This window comes from Bos indicus x Bos taurus, chromosome 28 (assembly GCF_003369695.1).
Source record: "Bos indicus x Bos taurus breed Angus x Brahman F1 hybrid chromosome 28, Bos_hybrid_MaternalHap_v2.0, whole genome shotgun sequence".
Classification (NCBI taxonomy): Eukaryota; Metazoa; Chordata; class Mammalia; order Artiodactyla; family Bovidae; genus Bos; species Bos indicus x Bos taurus.
The window spans coordinates 41,505,259-41,532,179 of NC_040103.1; the positions used below are offsets into that span (position 1 = coordinate 41,505,259).

At 38.7% G+C, this 26,921-nt stretch overlaps 1 protein-coding gene across 1 annotated transcript in view; it reads left to right on the forward strand.

The window, feature by feature from the left end:
* Window positions 1–26,921, forward strand: part of BMPR1A (bone morphogenetic protein receptor type 1A) — a 141,846-nt gene that overhangs the window by 89,949 nt on the left and 24,976 nt on the right. Inside the window, exons 3-5 of the mRNA XM_027530928.1 lie at window positions 19,160–19,379; window positions 23,688–23,850; window positions 25,592–25,694. Of these exons, the coding sequence (XP_027386729.1) occupies window positions 19,313–19,379; window positions 23,688–23,850; window positions 25,592–25,694 (333 nt within the window). The 5' untranslated portion in view covers window positions 19,160–19,312. The remainder of the gene's footprint in view (window positions 1–19,159; window positions 19,380–23,687; window positions 23,851–25,591; window positions 25,695–26,921) is intronic.

A 26,921-nucleotide genomic window follows, 5' to 3' on the forward strand; every position in this document is an offset into this window, starting at 1 on the left:
TTTGATTTACTGTTGTATAATTGGTGTGAAGCAAGTACCAAATAATTAGTAAAACTTCATGAATGAGTGTTTGTTGAGAGCGTGGTGCGGCTGTGCTGCATGCTCTGGGTGCCCTAGTGCAGATAGGCCGGCTCACTCACCTGATACACAGGAGTCAGGACTGCTTACGCAGAGGGCGAGTAGAACAGGTCTGAAGAGTGAACCGTAGTTAACCTGGTGGGAAACGAAGGAACAAAAAGAATGCGCAAGGGAGTCTGAAAGGGATGCCTGTAAACATAGAGGCTTCAGTGACTTCACTAGAGTTGGATCATTGTCAGGGTATGAGAAGTGAGGGGGAGGATGGCGTTAGAAAACCTGGCAGAGGCCAGATCATAACAGTTCTTATGTCTTGGTAATTTCATTCTATGAAATGAGAATATTCATAGATTTTTTTTTAAAGCAGAGACCATGACAAGGTCATTTAGTTTTAAAAGTTGTAAATTGAAATGTTAGTCACTCAGTCACGTCTGACTCTGTTTGACCCCATGGACTACAGCCCGCTAGGCTCCTCTGTCTATGGAATTCTCCAGGCCAGAATACTAGAGTGGGTTGCCATTCCCTTCTCCAGGGAATCTGACCGACCCAGGGATTGAACCCAGGTCTCCCGCATTGCAGGCAGACTCTTTACCGACTGAGCCACCAGGGAAGCCCTTTTTAAAGGTTAGGTCTGGTTTAGAAGTTAGCATTCTATTAAGTTACATTCTCTAGGCTGTACAGTTCAAATGATCATAGCCAGATTATTTGTCAGCCAATACCTTTCAGTTAAAACTGCATGACAAACAGGACATACAGACACACATCTGGAAACTTAAAAGCCTACCTCTATAAGTCCCACAGGTCAAAGCTGAAACTGTAACGCAAGTCAGAAAACACCTGGGCCTAAAGAGTAAAGAGAATCAGGGCGTATCAAGCTCGTGTGGCATGCTGAAGCTTGCATTCAGCTCCGCTCAGTTCAGTCACTCAGTCGTGTTCGACTGTGTGGAACCCCATGGACTGCAGCACACCAGGCCTCCCTGTCCATCACCAGCTCCTGGAGTTCACTCAGACTCATGTCCATCGAGGTGGTAGTATCATCCAACCATCTCATCCTCTGACGTCCCCTTCTCCTCCTGCCTTCAGTCTTTCCCACCATCAGGGTCTTTTCAGATGAGTCAGTTCTTCACATCAGGTGGCCAAAGTATTGGAGTTTCAGTTTCAGCATCAGTCCTTCCAGTGAATATTCTGGACTGATTTCCTTTAGGATTGACTGGTTTAATCTTGCAGTCCAAGGGACTCTCAAGAGTCTTCTCCAAAACCACAGTTCAAAAGCATCAGTTCTTTGGCACTCAGCTTTCTTTATAGTCCAACTCTTACATCCATACATGACTACTGGAAAAACCATAGCTTTGACTAGACAGACCTTCAGCCACTGTTTCCCCATCTATTTGCCGTGAAGTGATGGGACCAGATGCCATGATCTTAGTTCTCTGAATGTTGAGCTTTAAGCCAACATTTTCACTTTACTCTTTTCACTTTCATCAAGAGATTCTTTAGTTCTTCTTTGCTTTCTGCCATAAGGGTGGTGTCAGCTGCATATCTGAGGTTATTGATAGTTCTCCCGGCAATCTTGATTCCAGCTTGTGCTTCATCCAGCCTGGCATTTCTCATGATGTACTCTGCATATAAGTTAAATAAGCAAGGTCACAATATACAGCCTTGACGTACTCTTTTCCCAATTTGGAACCAGTCTGTTGTTCCATGTCCAATTCTAACTGTTGCTTCCTGACTGGCATACAGATTTCTCAAGAGGCAGATCAGGTGGTCTGGTATTCCCATCTCTTTAGGAATTTTCTGCAGTTTGTTGTGATCCACACAAAGGCTTTAGCATAGTCAATAAAGCAGAAGTAGATGTATTAAAAGATGAGAACATTAATAAAGTAAGCCCCTAATTTAAACTAGGAAAAGAACGGCAATATAAACTGAAGTGAAGTGAAGTAGATAATAAAGATAAAAGCTAACACTTGTAGAACATTTGTTACATGGATGTGCCTTACAAGGATTATCTCGTTTATAACAACACTGTGAGGTGTAGGCACTATTATTATTCCCACTTTACAGATGAGAAAACTGAGGGCTTCTAGCTAATGAGTGATAGAAGTGGGTTTGAAATTAATGGGGAAAAGACTTTTATGATACGATAGAATTAACATAGCTAAAAGTTGGTTTCTTGAAAAGACTAATAAAATGGACAAACCATTTGAATGACAGATCAAGAAAAACCCAGGAAGCACAAGTAGTATTGGGAATGGAAAGGAGGACCTACCTTCAAATATAAAAGAGATTTTTTAAAAATAAGTGATACCTTGAATAGCTTTAGGCCTAAACATTTTACAATATTTCTTCTTTTTTTCATTTTACAATTTAAATAAAACAACAGTTTAAAAAATGTTACTTAATAAAATTGATTGTGGCTAAACAAGAAACCTAGATATTTGTTTTATTATTAGAGAATTTTAATTTGTAGTGAAAGATCTGCCTCCTCCCATACACTCACTGATAAGCCCATGGCTCCGATAATTTTAAAGGTGAGTTCTATCAAACTATTCATGTAGTAGATATGTCCAGATTTACACAGACTATTTAAGAGAATAGCAAAATAAGGTTCTCAGCTTATTCTATGTGAGTAGTATAACCTTGATACTAAAAGTAGGCATGGATAATATGAGAAAATAATTACAGGTCAGTCTTTCTTAGGAACATGGATATAAAACCTAACAAAATGTTAGCAAAACAAATCCAGTGGTGTTATTGAAACATGATCATGTCTAAAATCCTGCAATACAATTCTGATACTGCCTACCTGCTGTTATGTGTTGGACTACACAGATTTAAGGGCATAGTCCCCAACAAAACTGTGCTCGCTTGAGATGCCAGTCACAAGTTTGGGTGTCCCCAGGCTACTCACACTTCTGACTAACTGGCTGCAAATCCAGGAGGATCCCGTGACCACCCTCCCACCCCCAACCCTGGCCCTGCAATTTGACAGTTCATTTATATGACTCACAGAACTTAGTATTTTAAAGATACAAATTGGGACCAGCCAAATGAAAGAGACACACAAAATGAGTTTGGGGAGGGTTCCAGATGTGGAGCTCACATGCCCATTTCCCCTGGAATCAGGATATGTCATCCTGACTGTGTGTCAATAGGTCACTAGCCAGGAAGGTTATCTGAGCCACGGTGTGCTGTTCTTATCGAAGTTTCATTAGATAGCCATGATTGAACAATTGGCCACATGATTGAACTCAATCTTTAGCCCTATCCAAACTCCCTGAAGATTGGACTGGCTCAAAGCCCGAACCCTCTAATCATATTACTGGTCATTTTGGTGACCAGCCCCCATCCTGAGTCATTCATTAGCATAAACTCAAGTGTGATCCATGAGGCTTGTAAATAACCAAGACAGTCCTGTTACCCAGGAACCAGGCACAGAGACCAGACAATTATTATTTAATAATGACAAAACAGAGTTTGTCCCAGAAATCCAAGAATGTTAGTGTGTGAATTATTATTGCTGCATAACAGTTCATCCTAAAACCTAGAGACTTGAGGTAATGAAAGCTTAAATTACCTGACAGGAATTCAGGAGCAATTTACTGGGTGGTTTTGGTTCAGGATATTTTGTGAAACTGTAGTTACGTCAGCAGGGGCTGCTTTCATCTGAAAGCTTGACTGGAGGAGAATCCACTTCAAAGATGGCACCGTCTCTTGGCAGTAGGCAGGAGCCTCTGTTCCTCACTGCATGAGCCTCTCTACAGATTCTTTGAATATCTTTGCACAATGACATCTGGCTTTCCCCAGAATAAATGGTCCAAGAAGGAGAGCAAGGAGATAGCTGCATTGCCTTTCGAGACTTAGTCTCAGAAGTCATGCTATGTCACTTTGACTTTATTCTGTTTGTTAGTAGGGAGTCACTCAGTCCAGCCCACTTTAGAAGTAATTGGATTCCATCTCTTGAAAAGAGGAATATGAATGAAGTTGGGAATCCCAGAACTACCATAGATGGGTTACTCTTTAAGAGAGCTCTTAATATGGATTATTGCTAATTAATTTATGCATTAGCACATTGAAGGAGGAAGCCACTGTTATAATGTCATTGGGTGGAGAAAAAACTCTTGATGAAATTCAGCCCCATTTATGATGAAAACTCTTAGCAAATAAAGAATAAAAGGGGACTGTAATGTGAGAAAGAATATGATTAAATTTATGATTAATTTAGGAAGAATGGATATACATGATCTTGAGGTTTTCTGTGTATCATGTGGTGTATTTTTCCATGTGTTAAGTTTATTCTCCATCCTTCAGCAGTATTTTTAAATTGTTCTTAAATGCCATTTGGAAGTACAAAAGGGAAAAGTACAAAATCCCGAGGGGACTACCAAAATCTCTACCTGACTGCCATTAGACCCAGAATCCCACTTCAAGAAATCTGTCCGTCAGAATTATTTACCCAGACAACAATAACCAAAGCATCTATTCCGGTTTATTTATTGCAGCGTTTATTATATCAGAACATGGGGACAGCCTAAATGTCCATCAGTGTGAGAAGGGTTAAGTACAGCTGTAAAATATTCAAAAAGTGGAACACTGTGCAACAGTGAAAGTGAATTAAAAAGAACTGTGTGTGGCTGTGATGGGAACCACAATGTTGAGTGAAAAATAAGCAAAATATTAAAATACACACATAGTCATGGAATGATTCAAGTTTTATACATCTATAGCAAATTTAACAGTATGTAAAACAGTATTGCTTGGGATATATACCACGTAAAATAAAGGTATATAAAGACAGCACTGTTAGATGCCACAGTCAGAATAACGGTTCCCTCAGTTCCGGAGAAAGCGTGCAGCCTCAGTGATCCTTGCCCCGCTTTAGTCAGCGCCTGGATAATTCTTAGGTGATGTCTTTAAGGCACGATATTCAGTGAGTGTAGTTCATAGACTCATAGGATATGAGAGATAGAAGTCTTCATGGTATTAGGTATTTTAATAAGTGAATTTAATAAAATGGTTATTTTATTTCAGATGAGGAAACTAAGGTCTACAGAGGGAAGTGAGTTGTCCAGGATCAACTCACCAATTAGACAGAATTTGCAACTGCATCCTAGGTCTCCTGACTCTAAGACTATGTTCCTTACAGTCCTTTCTTTAATAAAAGTGTAAGTTGATAAGTAGTTAAACTAGATATCTTAGAGCTGAAAGAAAGATACTAGAAGGGAAAAAAGGGCACATTAATGTCAAGTCTGCCACAGAACTCCTTTGTAAAAACATTCTAAACTAGCACATTTTAACCTAAAAGATGTTCTGACAGTGTAAAGAAAAGGGAGATGTTTCATCTAAAAGGCGGAAAACTTCCTAGATTTCCAAGCGTTTTGCAATAATACGCCCAAATTTGTAATCTTGAGTGTTGTTTCTTAGACCTATAGGTTTGCAAGGTTTCGTTTCCTATAGTTTGTGGTTCATGCTTGTCAGGGAAGAACTGTTAGCAACCTGATTTTAACACCTTCTAGTCTTATTCGAGGCCTTTGGTGAGTTTCAATTTAATATAAATATTACCTTTGAACTCTTCCTCTGTCTGCTGTAAGTGCAGATCGTGTCTCTGCAGTTGAGTGTAGATGATGCTTTGAAGTCCCCTTCATCAGACCACATTGTTTGTTCCCAAAAAAGGACTGTATTTTCTTTTTGTCTGTGGTTATTTCCACAATTATTTAACTTGCTAAAACTATGGGGTATTGTCAGATTATAACCCAAGCCATTGTTTGCCTTAAGCAATATTTTAGATCTTAGAAAACAGTGTTTACTTAAACACGTCTTTCTTAAGACCTTTTAATTTGTATCTTAAACTTGAGTATATCCACCGAAAACAGTGGGAAAAAATTGTGTTGTTTTTTTTTTTTTACTGGATCTTGACACAAGTCAGGACTCAAAGTGAACCAAAGGAAGTGGTGTGGTTTTTGTATCATTTCAATTGTGTTGAGATAAGGAAATGGAATAGTTTATCCACAGCGAAGCCCTTATGGGAAAGTCTGGTTTGTATATGAAAGTAAAAGGAATTGGCATAACGTTTTAATTCCTTCTGTTGTACTCAGTCATTCCCTCAGCAAATATTTATTTAGTACCAACTATGTGCCAAGCACTGTTCTAGTTGCTAGAAATACAGAGTGAAAAAGTAGAATTATACCCCTTCCCTTACAGAGTGTACATTCTGGAGCAGGTGGCAGGCAATGAAACAAATAATAAATTATATATTAAATTACAGGGTGACAAGTGCTAGAGAGAAAAATATCAGGGATGGAGTATGGGAATGCCAGGGCTGCAGATGGCATTACAGTTTTAAATAGGATGAGCAGGAGCACTAAATAAGAAAGGGATGTTGAGTAAGCACTTAGAAGAGGTCAGGTAGCAAGTCATACAGGTAGATGTCTTGGGGAGGAATGTAATAGGGAGAGGACCTTGCTAGCACAAAGCAGGACGTGTTTGAAGAACCAGGAGGCCCTTGCTGCTGAGGTAGAGGAGTTGGAGTCTTACTGGCCATTGTAGACGTCAGCTTTTACTCTTGAGTAAGTTGGGAAACCGTTGGGAGGTATGAAAATATGCTTTCTGTCACCACTTTGGCTGCCGTGTTGAGAATATACTGTGCACGGATATGGGTTGAAGCAGGGAGTCCAGTTCTAGGAGGCTTTTTCGGTAATCTAGGCAAAAGGTGTTAGCGGCATGGACCAGAGAGATAACAGTGGATGTCATGAGGAGTGCATAGATTCTTGATATATTTTGAGGGAAGAACCAACGGGATTTGTTGACCTCATGGATTGTGGAGTATGAGAAGGAAGAAGGGAGTTGTTAAGAATGACTCCAAGGTTTTAGGTCTGGGAAACTAGGAGTAGAGAAGCTGTTGTTGGGAAAGACTGAGGGTCTAGCAGACTTGGGGGATAAAAGGAGAAAGACCAGAGCAATAAATTATAATTTATTGCTGCTAATTATATTAAGTAAATTTTTACGCTGTTTGAGCTATCTCTTGAAAGTAATTCTACCTTGTACCAGTCTCTCTTTTTTTGGCATATGTGTTATCCAGTATCTTTTCTACTGACCTAACTCAGAATATTCAAGTATATTTTCTCCTTTAATCTTCTGTTATAACAGAAGAACTGACTCTCTCTGACCTAGAAAATAGAGAGAATTTATTGGCTGTTAACTGAAAAGTCCCTGAGTAATTCAGACATCAGGCAGAGTTGCTTAGGCAGCTCATTGGTAGCTCCGAGGACCTGGCTGCTTTCAGTCTCCTGGCTCTACGTCTGGTTTCCCTTCAGGTCCCGACGCTCTGCCAGGAGCTGCAGTTTTCTTATTCATATTCAATCTGAAAGAAAGACTTTGTCTCTACAGGCCCCCTTAGACACCATGTAAGAACAGTTTACCACTGAACTTTTCATTGTGGCATAGAAGATAGAAGATGCTAATTGGCTTGGCCTAGGATGGGGCCTCTACTCCTGGAGCTTCAGGGAAACCCTATATACACAGCATTTTTGAAAGCTGTAGGTAGAAAAAAAAGTGGAGGAAAACGCTTGATTTTTAAATTCCTTTTGCATTGTACAGTCTCTTTGGTTAGCACAGCAAGAATATGATTGTTTTGGTAAAGAGGTTGAATGAGAAGAAAAAAAGTAAAGCAAAAATAAAGTTGCATTCAGACATTAGTTTAAGATAATTTTGCTTCTAAGAGGCTTAAAACTATTGCTTTTTGAACATCTAGAACCCCAGAGGAGCCTTCAGATAATGGTGGGATCTGGGAAATTCCCTGGCAGTCCAGCAGTTGGAATTCTGCACTTGTCACTACCTAGGGCAGGCTCAGTCCCTGGTCAGGGAACCAAAACCCCGCGAGCCTCGAAGGGCTGCCGTGCTCCCCCCAGCCAAGAAAAAGCAATCTGACCGGCCGTTCTAGTAGAATAGGTGTTTCTCAGCAAGGAGACCCTGCTGGCCTCTGGCTGGGACAGTCCTCTGCTCTGAGGGACTGTCCTCGCTCAGGGTGCTGCGTTTTCCGCTTTGGCCTCTGGTTACCGTGTGTCCTGTCACTCCCCCGTTACTGGTCCAACCAAAGTCACCTGTGTATTTCCAGGTTTTCGTAGGGAGGTACAAAATTGAAAAAACTTGTGACTTTCTGGAAAAGTGTTTCGTATGGAGAGCGTAAATACAGATATACTTTGATTTGGTTTCCTGAGTGAGATACGGGTTTGCTCTTTGTTATTCTTGAAGTTCTGCTTTCATTTTTTTTCTCCCTAGTTCTAGAGATTAGATATATTCTCCTTAAAATTTGATTTAGCATTTGAATTAAACTTTTTTGGCCACAGGGTTTTACTACGTTAATTACAAAAGTTTTAAAATTAAATGTAATGTTGCTAAGGAGAAGAGAAATCTGTTTTGATAGCCAAATTCAAGCATTTTGACTTGGGTCACATGGGTTAGAATAGAAGGACCAACCAGTCTTGAACAAATTTCTAACTTTAATAGGTAAAAATTATTTGTGGTCAGAAAAATGAAATGCACTGAGTCTAGAAGAACTCATTCCTAAAGTCAGAATATCTTAGAATACTCTCTGAATATCTGTTAAAGCTCACTTTATAAGCACTTAGGAAATGTTAGACATCTTTGATGAAATAAATGTATATAAAAATATCGATGTGGTATGTGTGGATATAGTCAGTCACTTGCTCTCTGAGATCTGTTTTCTGAAAATAGTTGTATCAATCAGGGCCCAGTCAAGAATGTTGAAACCACACTGGTTATTTTAACAGAGAGAATTTGGTGTAAGGAATTAACTACACAGGCATTGGAGGATTGAAAAGCCAAAGAAACATTGGAATTAAAACAGAAATACTAATTGTGGGAAACAAATACACCCCTAAAGGTTGAGGTTTCAGAACCTAAAAGCTTGGAGAAAAACTGCCCTTGTGGAGCCCTGACCCGGTCCTCTATGAAGGGAGCTCAGAGCCCAGCTGTGCTGGCCCCAAGAACCTGCTCTGGGGTCTTGAAGCACTGTCGCTCGGACCCTGGTGTGTGGGCACATCTGTATCTGAACAGGGCCCACAAGGCTGGTTCTGGGAGTATAGAAGGAAGCTGAAAACTGAATCTGCTGCTGCAACCACGGCAGAGGATGTCGTTCAGGTAACTGACCGGAACAACAAACAAAATCAGGAAGATGGAAGTTCCTTCTTCCTTCCTGCAGCCTTCTCTAGTTCCCATTGGAGCCAGCTGGTAAAAGACTTGTTGTCAGGTAAAAAACTTGTCCCAGGTCAGCACAGCAGTGGTTAGGTTGTTTGGTCGTTTTGTTTTTTTGGAGCAGGGTGGGTGGGGGTGGGGGGTGGGGGGGGTGTTATTTTGTTGTCGCTGAAAAGCAACAGTGTAAGGAGCGCAGTGTAGTGGTGTTTTTTTTTTTCCTCAGTATCTATCACTCTTGACTGAGTGGAATTTGGGCCTTCTCAGCAGCAGACTTGCCACTTACTGGTTTTGTGAACTTGAGCAAGTGTCTTAATTTTGCTGAGCGTCATTCTCTTCTGTGATGATGAAATAAAATCTTACGTGTGTCGATCTTACACGGCTCAGTAGAAAATCGCTCCCTGTTTCCCTTTGGATGTGCTTGTGCTCAGTCGCTCAGTCGTGACCGACTTTGCAACCCTGTGGCCTGTAGCCCGCCAGGCTCCAGGCTCCTTTGTCCATGGGGATTCTCCAGGCAAGAATCCTGGAGTGGGTTGCCATGCCCTCCTCCAGGGGATCTTCCTGACCCAGGGATTGAACTGGAGGTCTCCTGAATTGCAGGTGGATTCTTTGCCGACTGAGCCACCAGGTTTGATGTACTTACTTGTGTGCTTACTGGATAAAACACTGCCCTTGGGAATAAAAGACCTGAGTTTGTAGTTTTTCTTTCAGGTTACTAACTATGTAGAATTCAGCAAGTCACTTTAGCTTCTTGAACTTGTCTTCTCTTTAAAAGTAGGAATAATTTTACTTACCACAAGGGTCATCTATATATGGTGTGAAAGTGAAGTCGCTCAGTCGTGTCCAACTCTTTGAGACCCCATGGACTGCAGCCCACCAGGCTCCTCCATCCATAGGATTTTCCAGGCAAGAATACTAGAATGGGTTGCTGTTTCCTTCTCCAGGAAATTTTCTTGACCTAGGGATTGAACCTGGGTCTCCCTCATTGTAGGCAGACACTTTACCATCTGAGCCACCAGGGAAGCCCAATATATCGTGTAATGCATGTAAAACTAACTTGCACATTATAAAAATGGTGATATGCTAACGACATAAAGTTGCCACTAAATACTATATATGAGTTTCTCTCATTAAATTGACGTGAAAGACTTAGATCTATCTTATGCTCTACCTTGAACCAGTCACTAACCACGTAACACTGATTTTATCTCTGTAAAAATACTGTGCAGAAACTAACACAGTGTTGTTTACCATTGACCATAACATAGCTGCGTGCGTGCATGCTGTCACTTCCGTCTGGTCCGACTCTTTGCGACCATATGGACCATAGCCTGCCGGGCTCCTCTGTCCATGGAATTTTCCAGGCATCAGTACTAGAGTGAGTTGCCCATACCCTCCTTCAGGGGATCTTCCAACCCAGGGATTGAACCTGTGGCTTCTGCACTGCAGGCAGATTCTTCACCACTGAGCCACTGGGAAAGCCCTGTTGGGGTGACCAGATTCGGATCCCTCTGAGGCATTTCTGCAACCACTCTACCTGTTTTGTTGCTGTTTATTTCTTTGTCATTTGTGCTTGCTCTAGAGGAGACACAGAAGAATAACACCCAGACCCCTTCAGTTAACTGCTGGCATCAGGAATCTCTTCTGACCACTGATGTACCAATGGGTAGACAGCATAAACTAGTTCTAGTTACTTGTGAGGTTTTTTTGTTAAATATGATTAAACAAACAAACTTTGAAGAAATGGTATTTTAAAAATAGATTGTCTCCTGTTTTTTAAAATAGTTCATAAACCAAGAAGCATTTATTTGTACATCTAATATTGAGGCCCCTCAGTTCAGTTCAGTTCAGTTACTCAGTCGTGTCTGACGCTTTGCGACCCCATGAATCGCAGCATGCCAGGCCTCCCTGTCCATCACCAACTCCTGAAGTTTACTCAGACTCACGTCCATCGAGTCAGTGATGCCATCCAGCCATCTCATCCTCTGTCGTCCCCTTCTCCTCTTGCCCCCAATTCTTCCCAGCATCAGAGTCTTGTCCACTGAGTCAACTCTTTGCATGAGGTGGCCAAAGTACTGGAGTTACAGCTTTAGCATCATTCCTTCCAAAGAAATCCCAGGGCCGATCTCCTTCAGAATGGACTGGTTGGATCTCCTTGCAGTCCAAGGGACTCTCAAGAGTCTTCTCCAACACCACAGTTCAAAAGCATCAATTCTTCGGCACTCAGCTTTCTTCACAGTCCAACTCTCACATCCATACATGACCACAGGAAAAACCATAACCTTGACTAGATGGACCTTTGTTGGCAAAGTAATGTCTCTGGTTTTGAATATGCTGTCTAGGTTGGTCATAACTTTCCTTCCAAGGAGTAAGCGTCTTTCAATTTCATGGCTGCAGTCACCATCTGCAGTGATTTTGGAGCCCCCAAAAATAAAGTCTGACACTATTTCCACTGTTTCCCCATCTATTTGCCATGAAGTGATGGGACCAGATGCCATGATCTTTGTTTTTTGAATGTTGAGCTTTAAGCCAACTTTTTCACTCTCCACTTTCACTCTCATCAAGAGGCTTTTTAGTTCCTCTTCACTTTCTGCCATAAGGGTGGTGTCGTCTGCATGTCTGAGGTTAGTGAGGGATACACATCCTCTAAGCACATCAACTATGATAATGCCACACTAGTTTGTCTTGCATCTCTGTTCCGGGAAGAATTTTACTTGTGTTGGGGAGAACAGTTTCTTGGCACAGAAGGAAAGTAAAAGATTTTGAATGAAGAGAGGGTAGTTAAGCAGAAAAACAAAGGTTTAAATATGTTAAATTTATTTTGAATAAATAATTGAACATTGGGAAAAGGGAAGGTATAGTGAGAAGGTAGTTTCAGGGGTGTTGATAAAATTGGTGACCTCAGGGTGGATGGAGACACAACAATTAGAAATGTGTTTATAAAGTGGGACTCCCCTAATCCTACTGTAGGTCAGAAGTTAGCTTTGTGATTGGTTCTCTTTGCTTCTTTTTCAGACTTCCCAAAAGACCTCATATGAATGTCTTACCCATCACAAGTTTTCACAGCATGGACGCTAAGGCAGGCTTTTTGATGAGATGCCTGTGTATTACCACAGATAACTCACAGAACTTTATTTAAGCATGTTATTTTGTTAAGGTTTTGTGTTTAAATATGAGTGACTGTTTTTTACACTAATATAAAAATAACCTGAGTAGTGTTGCTCCATTTGTATATATATTTATTAGTTTAGGGATTGATGGGGTGGAAGTTGGAAACGGGAAAAGATGGATGAGTTGCTTGTTAAGGGAAAAGACAATATTCTTATGCTAATCCAAGCTCTGGATCAGGAGCAAAGCAGCCATGCAAACAATGGCTGTGGAGCCAGAAAGTCTGCAGTGAGTCTAGTCCTTCTCAGAAAGCTTGTCAGACCAGGCGCCTGGAGCTGCCCAGGGGGAGGGACCCCTGGAAGGGAGAGTTTTCTCCTTACTACTTTATGGAGTTGGCAGTTGGCCAGCTTGTTGAAAATTCCCAAACCTCACTACTAGAAAGTAAAAATTAAGGGTGGAGGGCTTAACGGGAAGCGGAAAGAATGACTTTAGTCTGTTTTTTCAGCTGACTTTGGCCTTTTCCTGTTTTGTTTTGTTTTTTTTTTAATCCTGATAGAACTATTGGTTTAGCTTTCTTGCTATTTGCGAAGCTTTAATTTTTTTTATTTAAGAATAATTTATATTTTATTGAGTAATGTTGTCATAGTCTTATTTTCCTGAAGAAGAAGCCACCAATCTATGTATACAGGAAAGGAAAGTAAATCTATTTAGATTCCTATTTGGACTAACTAATAATAGCTTTTAAACACTAGCATCATTTAAAAATTTTGATCATGTGGCATTTTAAATGTCATTTCCTTATATTCTTAACATTGTATGATCAGATATTTTTAATTTTAAAATAAAAATTCCAATGAACTATTCTAGGAATTTAAAAATACTTATATTTTCAGGTATTAGGATTATAAAATACTCAGTTTCAGGAATGGTTGCAAAATAAGTTTACTATTTTTGTTATATTATGATTATAGAAAAAGTTAGATCAGATCAGATCAGTCGCTCAGTCGTGTCCGACTCTTTGCGACCTCATGAATCGCAGCACGCCAGGCCTCTCTGTCCAACACCAACTCCCGGAGTTCACTCAGACTCACGTCCATCGAGTCAGTGATGCCATCCAGCCATCTCATCCTCTGTCGTCCCCTTCTCCTCCTGCCCCCAATCCCTCCCAGCATCAGAGTCTTTTCCAGTGAGTCAAATATGCTGGGACAAATAAAGGGAAAGTCATCCGTATTTTTATTATTAATTACAACAGTAACAGCTGACATGTATTTACTGAATGCTTAATCCTTGGATCCAAGGCACTAACTCATTTGGGTTAGTAATACTGTTCCCATTTTTTGGCTGAGGAAACTGAGACCTAGATAGCTTGAATAACTTCCCCCAAATTACATAGCAAATAAATAGTGGAGCTGATTTTTGAAACCAATAGACAGACATCAGAATTTACTTTCTTCAGTTTGCCAGGATATTATGTGAAATAAGTGCCTTTATATAGAACACAAAACTAATGTTATCTTTATGGACTCCATAGTTTAAAAAGGCAGATGTAACAGTGTATAGTGTGGAACTAGGGACAGTTTTTTCCCCCACAAAAAATAAACCTTACTTGCTGAGGTCATTTAAATATAAAGAACATATTTTTGATTACTCCTTTGAAAGAAAGATGTTAGAATGTTATCCAGTTAGTTCTTTGGGCGTTGTGACTGTTTATGTTATACCTTTTTTTTTCTTTTTTTCTTTTTTGGTTGCACCATGAGGCTTGTGGGATCTTAGTTCCCTGACCGGGACCCAACCCAGGCCCTTGGCAGGTAAAGCACAGAGCCCTGACCGCTGGCCTGTGAGGGAACCCCCTATTTATGTTATGCTTTTATTGTTATACTCTGACTCAACTACGCTTTTCAGACGTGTGCCTTTTGGTTGACTGCGTAATAACTTAGAGTGATCAGGCTTTTATTATTTCAACAAATTTCTCAGAATGACTGTATTATAGCAATGGATGTTATCTACTGCTGCCCAGCAAATTACCAAAAATCTTAGCAGCTTAAAACATCCAGCATTTATCATCATTTCATACATTTTCTAACCATTAGGAGTCTACCAAAGGCTTAGTTGGATGGCTCTAGTTTAAGGTCTCATAAATTGTAGTTAAGATATCTGTGAAGCTGCAGTTACTGGAAAGCTTCCCTGGCACTGACCGATCCACCGCCAAGGTGGCTCACTCACATAGTTGTTGGCTTGCTTGCTTGTGTGCTAAGTCGATTCAGTCGTGTCCGACTCTGTGCGACCCCATAGATGGCAGCCCACCAGGCTCCCCCATCCCTGGGATTCTCTAGGCAAGAATACTGGAGTGGGTTGCCATTTCCTTCTCCAGTGCATGAAAGTGAAAAGTGAAAGTGAGTCCGACTCTTCTCGACCCCACGGACTGCAGCCCACCAGGCTTCTCCGTTCATGGGATTTTCCAGGCAAGAGTACTGGAGTGGGGTGCCATTGCCTTCTCCGTAATTGTTGGCAGGAGGCCCCAGTTCTTTTCCACAGGGACCTCTCCATAAGGCTGTGTGGGTGTCCTTACTACATGGCAGCTAGCTTCTTCCCTCAGAGTATTTCAATAGTGAGTAGGGAGGAATCTGAAATGCCTTTTATGATCTAGTTTCAGAAGACAAAATCTGTTGTTTCCATTTTATTTTAGTTTGTTAGAAATGAGTCTTTAAGCCCACTGGGAATTCAAGAGAGGGAATTAGGCTTCATCTTTTGAAGACAGTGTCAGAGCATTTGTGGATCACCGTAGTTATCTTTTGCTAGATTGGTGGGGTTTTTTTAACTGAAAAATAACACTTACGAATAGTAGTTTATATCCCAGCTGTGGTAATACACACTACATTAATACTGTACATGACAGAGCCTGGATCATGAATTTATTTTATTGGTGAATGCCAAATAAATATATGTGATGTTAATGCTTTTATTAATACAGTTTTTGAATGAACATTGGTGTTCTGGCACTGTTTTCTCTTTCCATTCTTAGAAGGCTGTCTCATATAGGACCATAGCTTTAAATATCTCTATGTTGTTGACACAACAGATTTATATCTTCAGTCTCAGAAGTTTCCTTTAAGTTTCAGAACCAGATGCCCATTAGACATTCCCTTTGAGTAATTTCAAATGTCTAAAGTTGAACCATTGATCTCTTCTTCCACTCCTTTCAAAGTCCGTTTGTCCCCATTTCAGTAATTGCTCGTGCCAGAAACGTAGGGATTTTTTTTTTTTTGACTCCTCACTCTCCCTTACCCCCGTGTCTAATCCATTACCAAGGCCTACTGGATCTGTTTGTGAAGTGTGTCTTGAATCCATCCACTGTAGCACTCCTGCCATAATCCTAACCACCACTGTCCCTCTCCTGAACTGCTACAGTACCTTCTTAGTGGTCTGTTTGCTTCTCCTTTTGTTCTCGCCAGTCCCTTGCACAGAAACCAGATAACTACGTTCCTATCCCACTTACGTTTCAATCCCAAATTCACACATGGTCTTGCCTGACCTGGTCCTTGACTTTTCTGCCTCTTCAGCCTCAGCATTGACCATATTACCCCTCTTTCCCAACATTTCAGAATCCTTGTTCATCTTGGCCTCATAATCTTTGTGCAGGCTGTTCTGCTGCCTCCAATCCCCTCTCCCCAGCCTTGTTGCTTTACCTGAGTAAATAATTCTTTTATTCATCAGATCACACCTGAAATGTCACTTTTCAGCATTGCTTCCCTTGACCTGTCTATCCTCTAGGACCTGGCGCTTTCTTTGCACTTCCTCAAATTGTGATTATGTGTCATTTGTATTGTCCTGTTTGATGTTTTAATTGTCTTATTGATTGTGAGCTCCATGAAGGTTCGATCTGTTTTGCTCTGTCACTATATTACTGTTATATACAGGATCGTGTATATAATAGGCTCTTAATAAACGTTTGGGAAGTAAATTAATATTCATTGGCAAGAACGCTGCTCACTCAGGACTTAAGAGTTGGAAGGAATCTGATGAATCATTTATTGGTCTAGTCTTGTTTCCATCATTCCTGTCATGTCCTTGACAGAGGTGCATTGATACTTTATTCCTTTGATATTCTGTGAGCAAGGGTCACTGGTCCTTTCCGTTGTATCTCAAGGGTAGTCATTTCTCTGTCCTTTGCATTCTTGTCATTTTCTAAAGTATTTAAGAGTCCTGACCAGGTGGAATAAAGTGAGATGGTTACTCCTTTGACTGTGGCAGTGTTCCTCTATCAGCGCTTGATTAGATTATCTTTTCTTAGCAGTTGGTCTTAAGCACTGATGCTTTTTGAGCTTGTAGTCAGCTAAAACCTAACATTTTTCTTTTAAAGATTAGGGGCTCTCTTTGTTAGATTACAATGAAGCTCTTGAAGCTGTTTACTCTCAGCCCTCTCTTAGCTAACGCTGTTCTCCATAAGTTGTGGGAGAGTTTTTAGTATAAAAATGCCTCGCAGCTGGGATCGTCACAGGAGCACAGCTGGGATCGTCACGGTGGCACCTACCACTCCCTGTGCAGGGTTTGCAAGTATGCCATAAACATGTTTGAGAAGAAACTTTTTTTAAGCACCTGCTCTGTAGCAGGCTTTTCTAAATACTTTATTAAGTAATGTACATAAAATATCCAGGACGGCAACTTAGGGTAGCATTTAACACATGGACACCCACATTAGATATTGTTGATTAGAATGATGGCCCTACCTCTTAGCAACTGTGTCATCTTTGATAAATTCCTTAAACTCCACGTGCCTTAGTTTCCTCATCTGTAAAATTATTATTGAAAATAACAAGCCTATCTTGTAAGATGGTTGTAATGGTTCTGTAAATTAATATATTCAAAGCATTCATAATAGTTCTGCTACTTAGAGGTGAATATATGTTAGGTATTACCTCATTTAGTTCTCAGAATAAATATTCTCAGAATATAATTCCAGTTTTACAGATGAGGAAACTCATCCAGAGAGGTGAGGTTACTTCTTTAAGGCAGATCCAAGATTTAAACTTGTGCCAAGAGTGGTAGAGTTGCAGATGTTTGTGTGGAAGGAATCACACATGATCCCTTTGCTTTGAAAGGGACTGTACGTGTACAGATGCCTAGGGTCTCACTGACTGCAGAATGCCTTGCCTGTACTTCTAATGAGATAAGACCACATATTCAGTAAATAAACTGATGAAGAAGCAGTGACACGGAAAGATGGAATCAGTCACATCAGTCAGTTTTCTGGCCAAGACTCTGAGGTCCTTGAAGCAGAATCTGTCATATTTTTATTTGTAGCCCCTTGCATTAATGTGTAGTACATACTCAGAAAACATGGTTGGTGAATAAGTGAGTAAACTAATAAATGTGTGAAGGTATAAGGAGAGAGTGAGAGCTACTAATAAGAGAGGCAGGAATGATGCCAGGGTTTTGGGCAAGGGTGACTGGAGAGATGGCACCACCATCCTCTGTGATAGCAGATGGAGGAGGAAGAGAAGAAGGCATGTCTAGAGGAATGGGAAGAAAAGTTAGTAAGTTTGATTTGGGCAGATGGAATGCAATCCTAGCCGAGTATTTAATAGACATATAGAATAAGGAGAGAGATCAGGGTTGGAAATATACTGGAAAATTCCTTTGAATTTGAATCATGGAAGAGGTATCCCTAGAATCACAATCCCATAATTTGAAGAAGTGAGTTTTCTTAAAAATACTGTTAAAGTCATCATTATAGATGCTATTCTGTAATAATTTTAGACTTTACATCTTACTTTCTCAGCACTGTGTCAATGAAAAGCAGTTTAACGTCATAGTAGAGAAGTGAGAAATTGCAGAGATTTTAGAATCATATATATAAAATGCAAAATATAAATGACATCTCACTCTAAACCTTATTTCCTCAATTCTCAAAGTGCCTTTGGAGAGCTAGTTAGAGTGAAAAATTATTAGCTAAAATAGAAATCTTGATTTATTTATGGGAGAGTTCATGCCAGGGTAATTATTTTACAAATAAAAGCATTTTCACTTAGGAATAGTTCAGGTTTAAGACAGTAAAATCAGTTGCCTGGACCAGTAGAATGAGGGAGAAATAGAATCATATTCATTTTTATATACACTAGCCTTTTTTTCTGTTAACTATTTAACTATTTTATAATTGTCAAACCTTAATTGGAGAGGTTATGTTTCATGTCATCCGTATTAAAAGCTCAGTTTTCTCCTAATGAAGTCAGATTTGAAATATTTTATGGAAATAATTTTATTTAAGGCATATTTCTATTTTTCCTTTAATGATGAAGCACACTGCATATTTAAATGTTTTTCTAGATAGACTTTCTCTTCTATCTATAGAATAAGTTATTAGAAGACTCAAAGTGTTTTATCACATCTACTGAGAGATTATTAATTGTTTAGTGTTTTAAATTCAATTCTTCCTGCTTTATTCTTAATATATTTAGAAATTTTCTTAATGGTGTTAAAAGTGTTTTATTTAGAGCAACCAGAAAAGACTATTGAGATTATTAGTGTTCTTATCTTTTTTTACCTAAGGTTAATTTAAGATCAGGAGAAGTGGCAACCTATTACTAAATTATTTTAAGCTTTTGAATTATAGTGCCTTTTTTTTTTCTTTTAACAAAGATAGCTTTAATCTTTGAAAATGTACTCTATTGTTTAAAGATATGTTTGGGCATTTGTTTTCCTCTCTTAGTTTGTTAGAAATCTTCTAGAATTCAGTTGTATTCATTTCCTTTTTAATATTTTTATCTTTTAGGAGTCAGGAAGAAAGCAGTGGAAGTTGGAGTCATTGTTACCTGATTGAGACTTTTTACAAGAAAATCTGATTGAATAAAAGTCTTTTAAATTAGTGACCATACAAGACCAGTTTTTAAAGGTAACACTGTACAGGAAACGTTAAAATTGAACAATGACTCAGCTATACATTTACATCAGGTTATTGGGAGCCTATCTGTTCGTCATTTCTCATGTTCAAGGTAAATTCATTTAAGCAATCTTATCTCTTTTGTTAGTCATTTATTTCTGTATATAAAAAAAAGACTCATTATTAGGACTGCTCTTTCAACTCATGTCCCATTTTGAACAGTTAGGCCCAGTATGCCAATAGCTTTTAAAAGTATAGAGGCAAAGGATAGACACATGCTAAGTAATTTTTGAACTTTACTATGACAAAAACATTTCCAAGTCTCTATAATAAAATCTCAGCCTCTTTGAACCTATTCTGTTATCTGTAACATAGGCATTATGATATGCAACATCAGGTTTTAGGAGGATTAAATAAGGTAAAATATAAAGTAAAGTAGCTGACTTAGTGCCTGACACACAGGATAATAGATACTCAGGACTTGGTTTTAAAATTCCTCTCCTTTAAATTACAATAAGGAATAAACAGTTTTTTTTTTAAAGCATTGTTGTTAAAAGAGTTTAAAAAGATACATATTATGTCTATGTGCCAAATATTAAAATTGAGTACTCCAAAGTTTTATTTATGACCAGTATTGTAATTCTGCATTGTGCATTTACAGCATAGAACTCCCAGACAGGAAGTTATTGTGATGATTCTTAGGATCGAGTGGGCTAGGTATTTCCACATGAGCTTCTTCCTGTGGTTTAATTAGGACAGTATTTTCAACTAAAGAAAGTGCTGTTTGACAAAATGGTTTTGTAGAACGTACTGAACATCTTTGTTCTCTTAAGTTTGTGTCTTTAAAGATTTTTCTTCATGTTTTGTTCACAGTGACAGTTAATATCTGCTGATAAGAATTAGGATTAACAGCATGAACCTTTACATTTTCATTTTAAAGAATGAATGTCACAGTGAAACCTTAGCTGCTTTGTATTTTGTCTTGGGCTTAGCACCCTTATTCCATGCCTGAGTACGAGAGTGCTCTTGCAAAAGCTGCGTTTTTGTGTGAAACATTACATTATTTAATAAAACATCTTTATTTTAATTCTGTTATTACATGCCTTGTTGATCAGTACCAATCAAAGCTGTCATAGTTTTAAGATGAGTTAAATTAATAGTAACATTAGTATAGCATTTGCTACCTTACTCCCAGGTAATCACTATTTGGTATTAAATTTTTTTAATCTCCACAGTATGATACAAAATTCTCATTCCCCATCTTAAGTTGTTACATAATAAGCTTTTTTTTTTTTTTTTTTTTTGACCATGCCATGTGGCATGTGATACCTTAGTCTCCCAACCAGGGATCAGACCTGCTTCCCCTGCAGTGGAAGCTTGGAATCTTCACTACTAGACTGCCAGGGAAGTCCCAATAAGCTTTTATTAGATGAAATAAATTGGGTTTTAGTTAACAAATTTAAATGAAAAGTCTTAACACTATATTTCTCTGAGGAAGAGCAAAATTTATTACATTTCCTTTCAAAGAAGGTTAGTCTTTGATAACTATTATTTGCCTTTAAATAATAAGATTAAAATATTTGCTCTTAATGAAAAGAACTAAAACCAATGTGCAAGAATTATTTCTTAGCAATTACTAAAGATTGCTAGAGTGGTGTTACATATATAACCTGTAGCTTCAGCCCACCCTCCGACTTACAATTTTATGCTTTGTAAACACAGGACTTGTGGGTAGAAAGAAATTGGCATGTTGTAGGAACTGACACAGGTCTTTATGTCTGGGTGTGACGGACAGGAAGTGCTGTGAGTTGGCGATGGAGACGCCCACAGGGCCCAAATCCTGTGGGGTGTCAGTAGGCATGGTGAAGGAAGTTGAACTGTATTCTGAGTGTATATGAAGCCATTCAGCCGTTTTAAGCAGATGAGTGATGAGATCAGATTTAGGTTTATAGGGTAACTCTGGCTGCTCTGTAGGAGACGGACTGGATGGGCAAGCGCAGAGGTCGGGAGGTCAATGTCGGATTCTTGTATTTCGGAAGTGACATAATGCACCTGGGAAATGGCAGTGGAGTTGGACCAAAGTGAGAAAAAGTGAGATACATTTCGAAGGCTGAGCCCGGGGAGGGCCAGGCTTGAGGAGCAAAGTCAAGCACTCCGTTTTAGATGAGTTTGTTTTGAGATACTTAAGCACCCGGGGAGGGGAGGGTGCGGAGAGGCTGTACTTGGTGCCTGCACCTGTACGCGGTGAAGCTTTGCAACTTGCACCCGGGGAGGGGAGGGTGCGGAGAGGCTGTACTTAGTGCCTGCACCTGTGCGCGGTGAAGCTTTGCAACTTGCACCCGGGGAGGGGAGGGTGCGGAGAGGCTGTACTTGGTGCCTGCACCTATGCGCGGTGAAGCTTTGCAACTTGAAGGTGTAGCTCGGGTTTCTTTGCTCCTGACCCCCTAGAGTGAGTCTGTGTTACCGGCCCCTTCGTTTACATAGCACCTTTGTATTATATCGCGCTCTGAATGTATTTATGTGCTTATCCTCTCCACACACATACATCTTTGCCTTCTTCCAGGTTTCTCAAGAACCAGATCAGTTTCCAGCATTCAGTAACTTGCCTGCACGTAGTAGCCTCTAATTAGCTGCTGTTTTGTTAATTAAATATTTGAGATAATATAAACCCCAGATGCAAATTATTGCAATTAAAGTATTTTTAGCTCTTAAATTCAGTGTTCTAGAAAGTTATGTGTATTAACCATCATGTAAGTGAATTTTCCAGGTATTGGTGATCTTTTGGTATAATTTTTTTGTTCTTAGTACTATCTTCATTTATTCACTTTTATATTTAAGCCCTTTATTATGCATTCATTTGATCTATATATAGTCTCTTAATTGGAAATTATTATCATCATTTTTTATAGATAAAAGCCTGAAGTTGAGAGAGTAACTTATCAGTTGAGATATTCAAGACTTGAACCTTTGACTTCTCACTGTTATTTCAGTGTTACTTCTGCCATACTATACTGCTTTTTCTGTGTACCACTAGATTTTTTAAAAAAACCAGCTATGTGCACATATTACTTGCCATTTGGTCTCCATAGTTGCATTGATGCTTCCTTCTGTAACTGTAATAGGGTTTTAAAGCCAGTTAAGAGGCCTCAGGTGTGTTGTGGTCCTGTGCTCTTACTGAGTAAATGAGGGTGAAGTGACATGCGTTGTCTGTAATCAGCTCAGTCAGTGGTGCAGGGGCGTCGAAGACCAGGCTCCAGGTTTCCTGTTTCATGCCAGCGTATCTCTTCCCTTCTTGAAACTCTTCCCCCCGCCCCACCCCACACACACCCTTTTTTTTCTCTTGATGTTAACATAAATGAAGTCTATGTTTTGTAGCGGTTTAAAGGATTAAGTGAGGATTATTAAAATTTAAGGCATGGAATCACTAAAGTTTATTTAGCAGCACATTCTTTTCTGGTTATTCATGGGTGTGTGCGTTATTTTTTCTTTTTTCAGTAGTTCTCACCAGAATAGCTAAATTTTTAAGTCAAGTTCACAGTATGCCTTGAATAACTCGTTTAACATTTATAATGAGACACATACATAATTCTCTTAATATTTTATACCTGTTTGGCTCTACATTTTATTCTCTGGAGATCTACCCCCACAAGGGGTAGCCTAGCTGATTTCACTTTTCAGAGGGAGGAATTACTAAAACGTTGCTTGAGTTCCCTTCTGCTTTCAGTCTGAAAGAATCAGTGCCAAATATGCCAGTAAGTGTCATTTGCGGCTACGATACTCTAATGCGAGAACACAGTTCTGTCCGTGCTCTAACTACCGCCCTACAAGCAACCTTCAGTTTCGGGCAGCACAGTCTGGGTTTGAACCAATGACCTTGAGAATAAAAGGCACCAGATAATATGATTAGTCCCCAAACTCTCACAATTCCCTTACTTAAGCAATTAAAACCCAGAGCGAAATGCTTAGTAACTTCACTTTCGCATAGAGGTACGTACAAATAAAGGGCTTACTTTTTGTAAGCTGGTCACAAGTTTTGAACCAAAGTGTCTTTAAAAGGAGCCATAATTTGTCAATTTTTTAATCATTGGAAACAATCTCACTGTTCTGAAATTGCTTTCCACTTTGTACCTTTCTTACAAGTTACGACCATTTTCTACCTTGTGCCACTCTTGTCTGTCACTGGTGCAAAAATTGTGACGTAGTCATCTCCGTATATCCCATGAGAGCTCAGATAGTTTTTCTGTGCATTTTAGGCTGTTAATAAACGTAATCATATAAATAAAGCTTATTTTTAATTAAAAGCACACAACTACGATTAATGCAATTAAGAAAGCATAGAAACTTCTCCTAACTGAAAAATTGGAATAAAAGAATTAGATTTTCAGAAATGCTTCATTTACACTTTCACATTTGAATACAGGGCAGAATCTAGACAGCGTGCTCCATGGTACTGGGATGAAATCAGACTCCGATCCGAAAAAGTCAGAAAATGGAGTAACCTTAGCACCAGAGGACACCTTGCCTTTTTTAAAGTGCTACTGCTCAGGACACTGCCCAGATGATGCTATTAATAACACATGCATGTAAGTATTTTATGCTTCTTAAAGTTATAAGAATAGGGTTGCATTTAGTGCTATTTTAAGAATCGTTTACTTTGTCTAAATTTTTTTCTCTAACTCTATATGGTATCTCTCCAAAGAGCCAAAAGCTTCTTGTTCTTTATATAGGAACATTTATTAAGTGATTGATGGTTATTTTCTTAGAGTAACATTGTAATATAGCTTTTAAAAGAGGTAAAAGGAATCTGGTATTTGTCATTTTAGGTTTATTTAGTGACCTTTTTATCGGAAAGTTCTTGATGCTCATTGTAGATAACGTAGAGATTATTAAAAAGAAACATGAATTATTGAAAACTCACGTAAACCTTGTAATTCTAAATTGGTTGAAATATTTTACAGGTCTACAAGAATGACATTGTGATAGTTAAATAATTTTATTTTCTTATAAGTGAGCCCCCAGTCTAAATCTGCTTTATGTAACCACTTTAATTTTTCTACTTAATTTTATGTTAACTATTTAATATTTATATATGATCATCTAATTCTGTTCCATATTCCTAGGGGACAATGAAGAATTAATTGTCTCACTAGTCAAAAAAAAAACCACCCTGAAGGACTCCATCAGTTATCTTCTTGTTACTAAGATATAGTAATCAGTAACTTGTTTTGTACTTTCCTAATACTTTTATGCTCTTTGAATGTGAACAGATATATAGTGAAAAAGTGTACATATAAAATATTGAAATTGTATGATCGTTCACCATGTCTTAGATTTGTTGTTTGTTCTCATAGTGGTTGCCTTTACTGTAACAGACTGGTTGGTCTGTGTTAGGAGGTGCTCCCTGTTACATTACCAAGTGACTTCCTGCCAGACTTCTTGTCTGTAGTTCCCACTTGGTCCATGTGAGCTATTTGTTAGAGGCTTGGGTAACCCAGAGTAAAACTTAGTGATCAGTTTTAACAGAATTTCATCCTGTCACACTTAACATTTTCTCATTTCAGAAAATGAAAAATTCTATGAGAATCTTAACTGTAACAGTACACTTACTGATGTGAATAGTAAGGAGGAACACAAAATAATCTTTTAGATATTTCTTCTACTCATTAAAGCTTGAATGTATTAGGAGAAAATCTGGCATACTAATACCTAAGTAACATTTAATTTAATACAAATACATTTATATACATTTCTTGAAAATTCAGCTATTCAGAAGTTCTCCTTTTTTCCTTATCACATTAAATAAAAAGTGCCTCAGAATCTTTGTTAGTCAGATCTTCCCAAATATACTTTTCTTTGTCATTGAATCTATTTTTATGGTTCACCGAGAAGGTTTTTTTATTCATAATACTGTGTATAGTATGGGAATACAGAAAATCTTATGGATGAAAAGAGACAAAGTTATTTTTAAGTATATTTGTAAGCATTAAAGATTATCTACTTTATAAAGTTTTATAGTTTTTCTGTGATCACATGACTGTGATTAGCAAAGAAAAGTTAAATAGTATTTCATATTTGGGGGGACTTGTTTAAAAGAAATCCTTTACTGCCTGACACTGGAATTTTATTCGACCTGTAGATTTTAGTTCAAATACGACAACTTTTATTTGCCTTAAAATGCATGTGGATTTGCCAGTAAATCACTCTGAATGTAATTCTTACTCAAAACTAAAAGCCATCATTAACTGGTCACATTCAAACTGAAATTTAATTAGTACCTTCCGATTTGGAGTTGATCTTTTGTCTTTTTGGCTTTTTTTCTTTTAGAACTAATGGGCATTGCTTTGCCATCATAGAAGAAGATGACCAGGGAGAAACCACATTAGCTTCAGGGTGTATGAAATATGAAGGATCTGATTTTCAGTGCAAGGTAATATCTAATTTGAGGCCTATGAAATTAAGAAGGGAGGGGCCACAGGAAAAACATTGACTCCTCAAGGAGAAGTGTGCCTGGTCTGCATATTGCTGTGTGTTCTGGGAACAGATATATTGGAGGAAGCTTAGCTCTTACTTCAGGTTATATGATTGTGTCAATTGAAATTACAGATTATTTTACTTTTTAAAAAAGTTTTAAATTATCTGTTTTTAAATTGTCAAACCTGTAAAAAAAAAATAATGCTGTCACACTTATTTGTACATTATAAAATGGACTAGAAAGAGTTCAAAATGACGAGTAATAACCTTTATAACTCCCCAAGATAACGTAGAAATGTTAAGCCCTTGTAAGATCTCAGTGGAGTTACTCCTCCAGCAAAGGAGTCAGAGGATTAGTAATAGTTTATGAACATATTGATGGCTTTGGGTTATAAGCCTAATGTCTTCAAAATCTTGTATAATAATTTTGCCCCAGGTGATCTTTCCACTGTTTTTGAAAACTGCTCCAGAGAGAACTGTTTATTAACAAATTTAAGCCTCAGCTATTTTAGAACAGTATTCAAATCAGTGAGAAACTCTCAGGATTGGTAGAAACTTAGGCTCACACACAAATGCACACATGCAGACAGTCACATACACGGCATCCTATTTTCTATTTGCTTCACCTCTAGCAGTAAGGGGCTCGTTACCTCCCAAGCCCACCTGTTCCTTTTGTAGTAATGACCTCACCTTATCCTTAGAAAGTTTTTCCTCCACATCTCTCTTCCTTTGTCCTTTTTTGGATCATAGAGAACAAATTGAATCCCTTTTTAATATGGTCGCCCTTTACTATGTGAAGAAATCTTTTTGTACTACTTCACTCCTCATACACTACAGTTTTCACCCAATGAAAATAATAGTTCAAAATAACTTCAACTACTCCTTATATAGGATCAGCTTTAGAGTTACTCACTGTTCAGTTTCTCAGTGTAATATGCAGAATTGACTCTGGTCTGGCGAGGAAAAACAAGCAAAGAGTTAGTAACTCCTCCTGAATGCAGCAAAATTTCATGGTCGAGGTTTATCCTACCTTATTCTTAAATAAGATACTGAGTTTTCTGTCAGCTGAAATCCCAGGATCTTTCACCCATGCAACTGCTCAGCCATCTCTCTGCATTCTTCATTGGTGCTGTGGGTTTCTTGACACAAATAACTAAATGAGCATGGAATGAATTTTGTTACA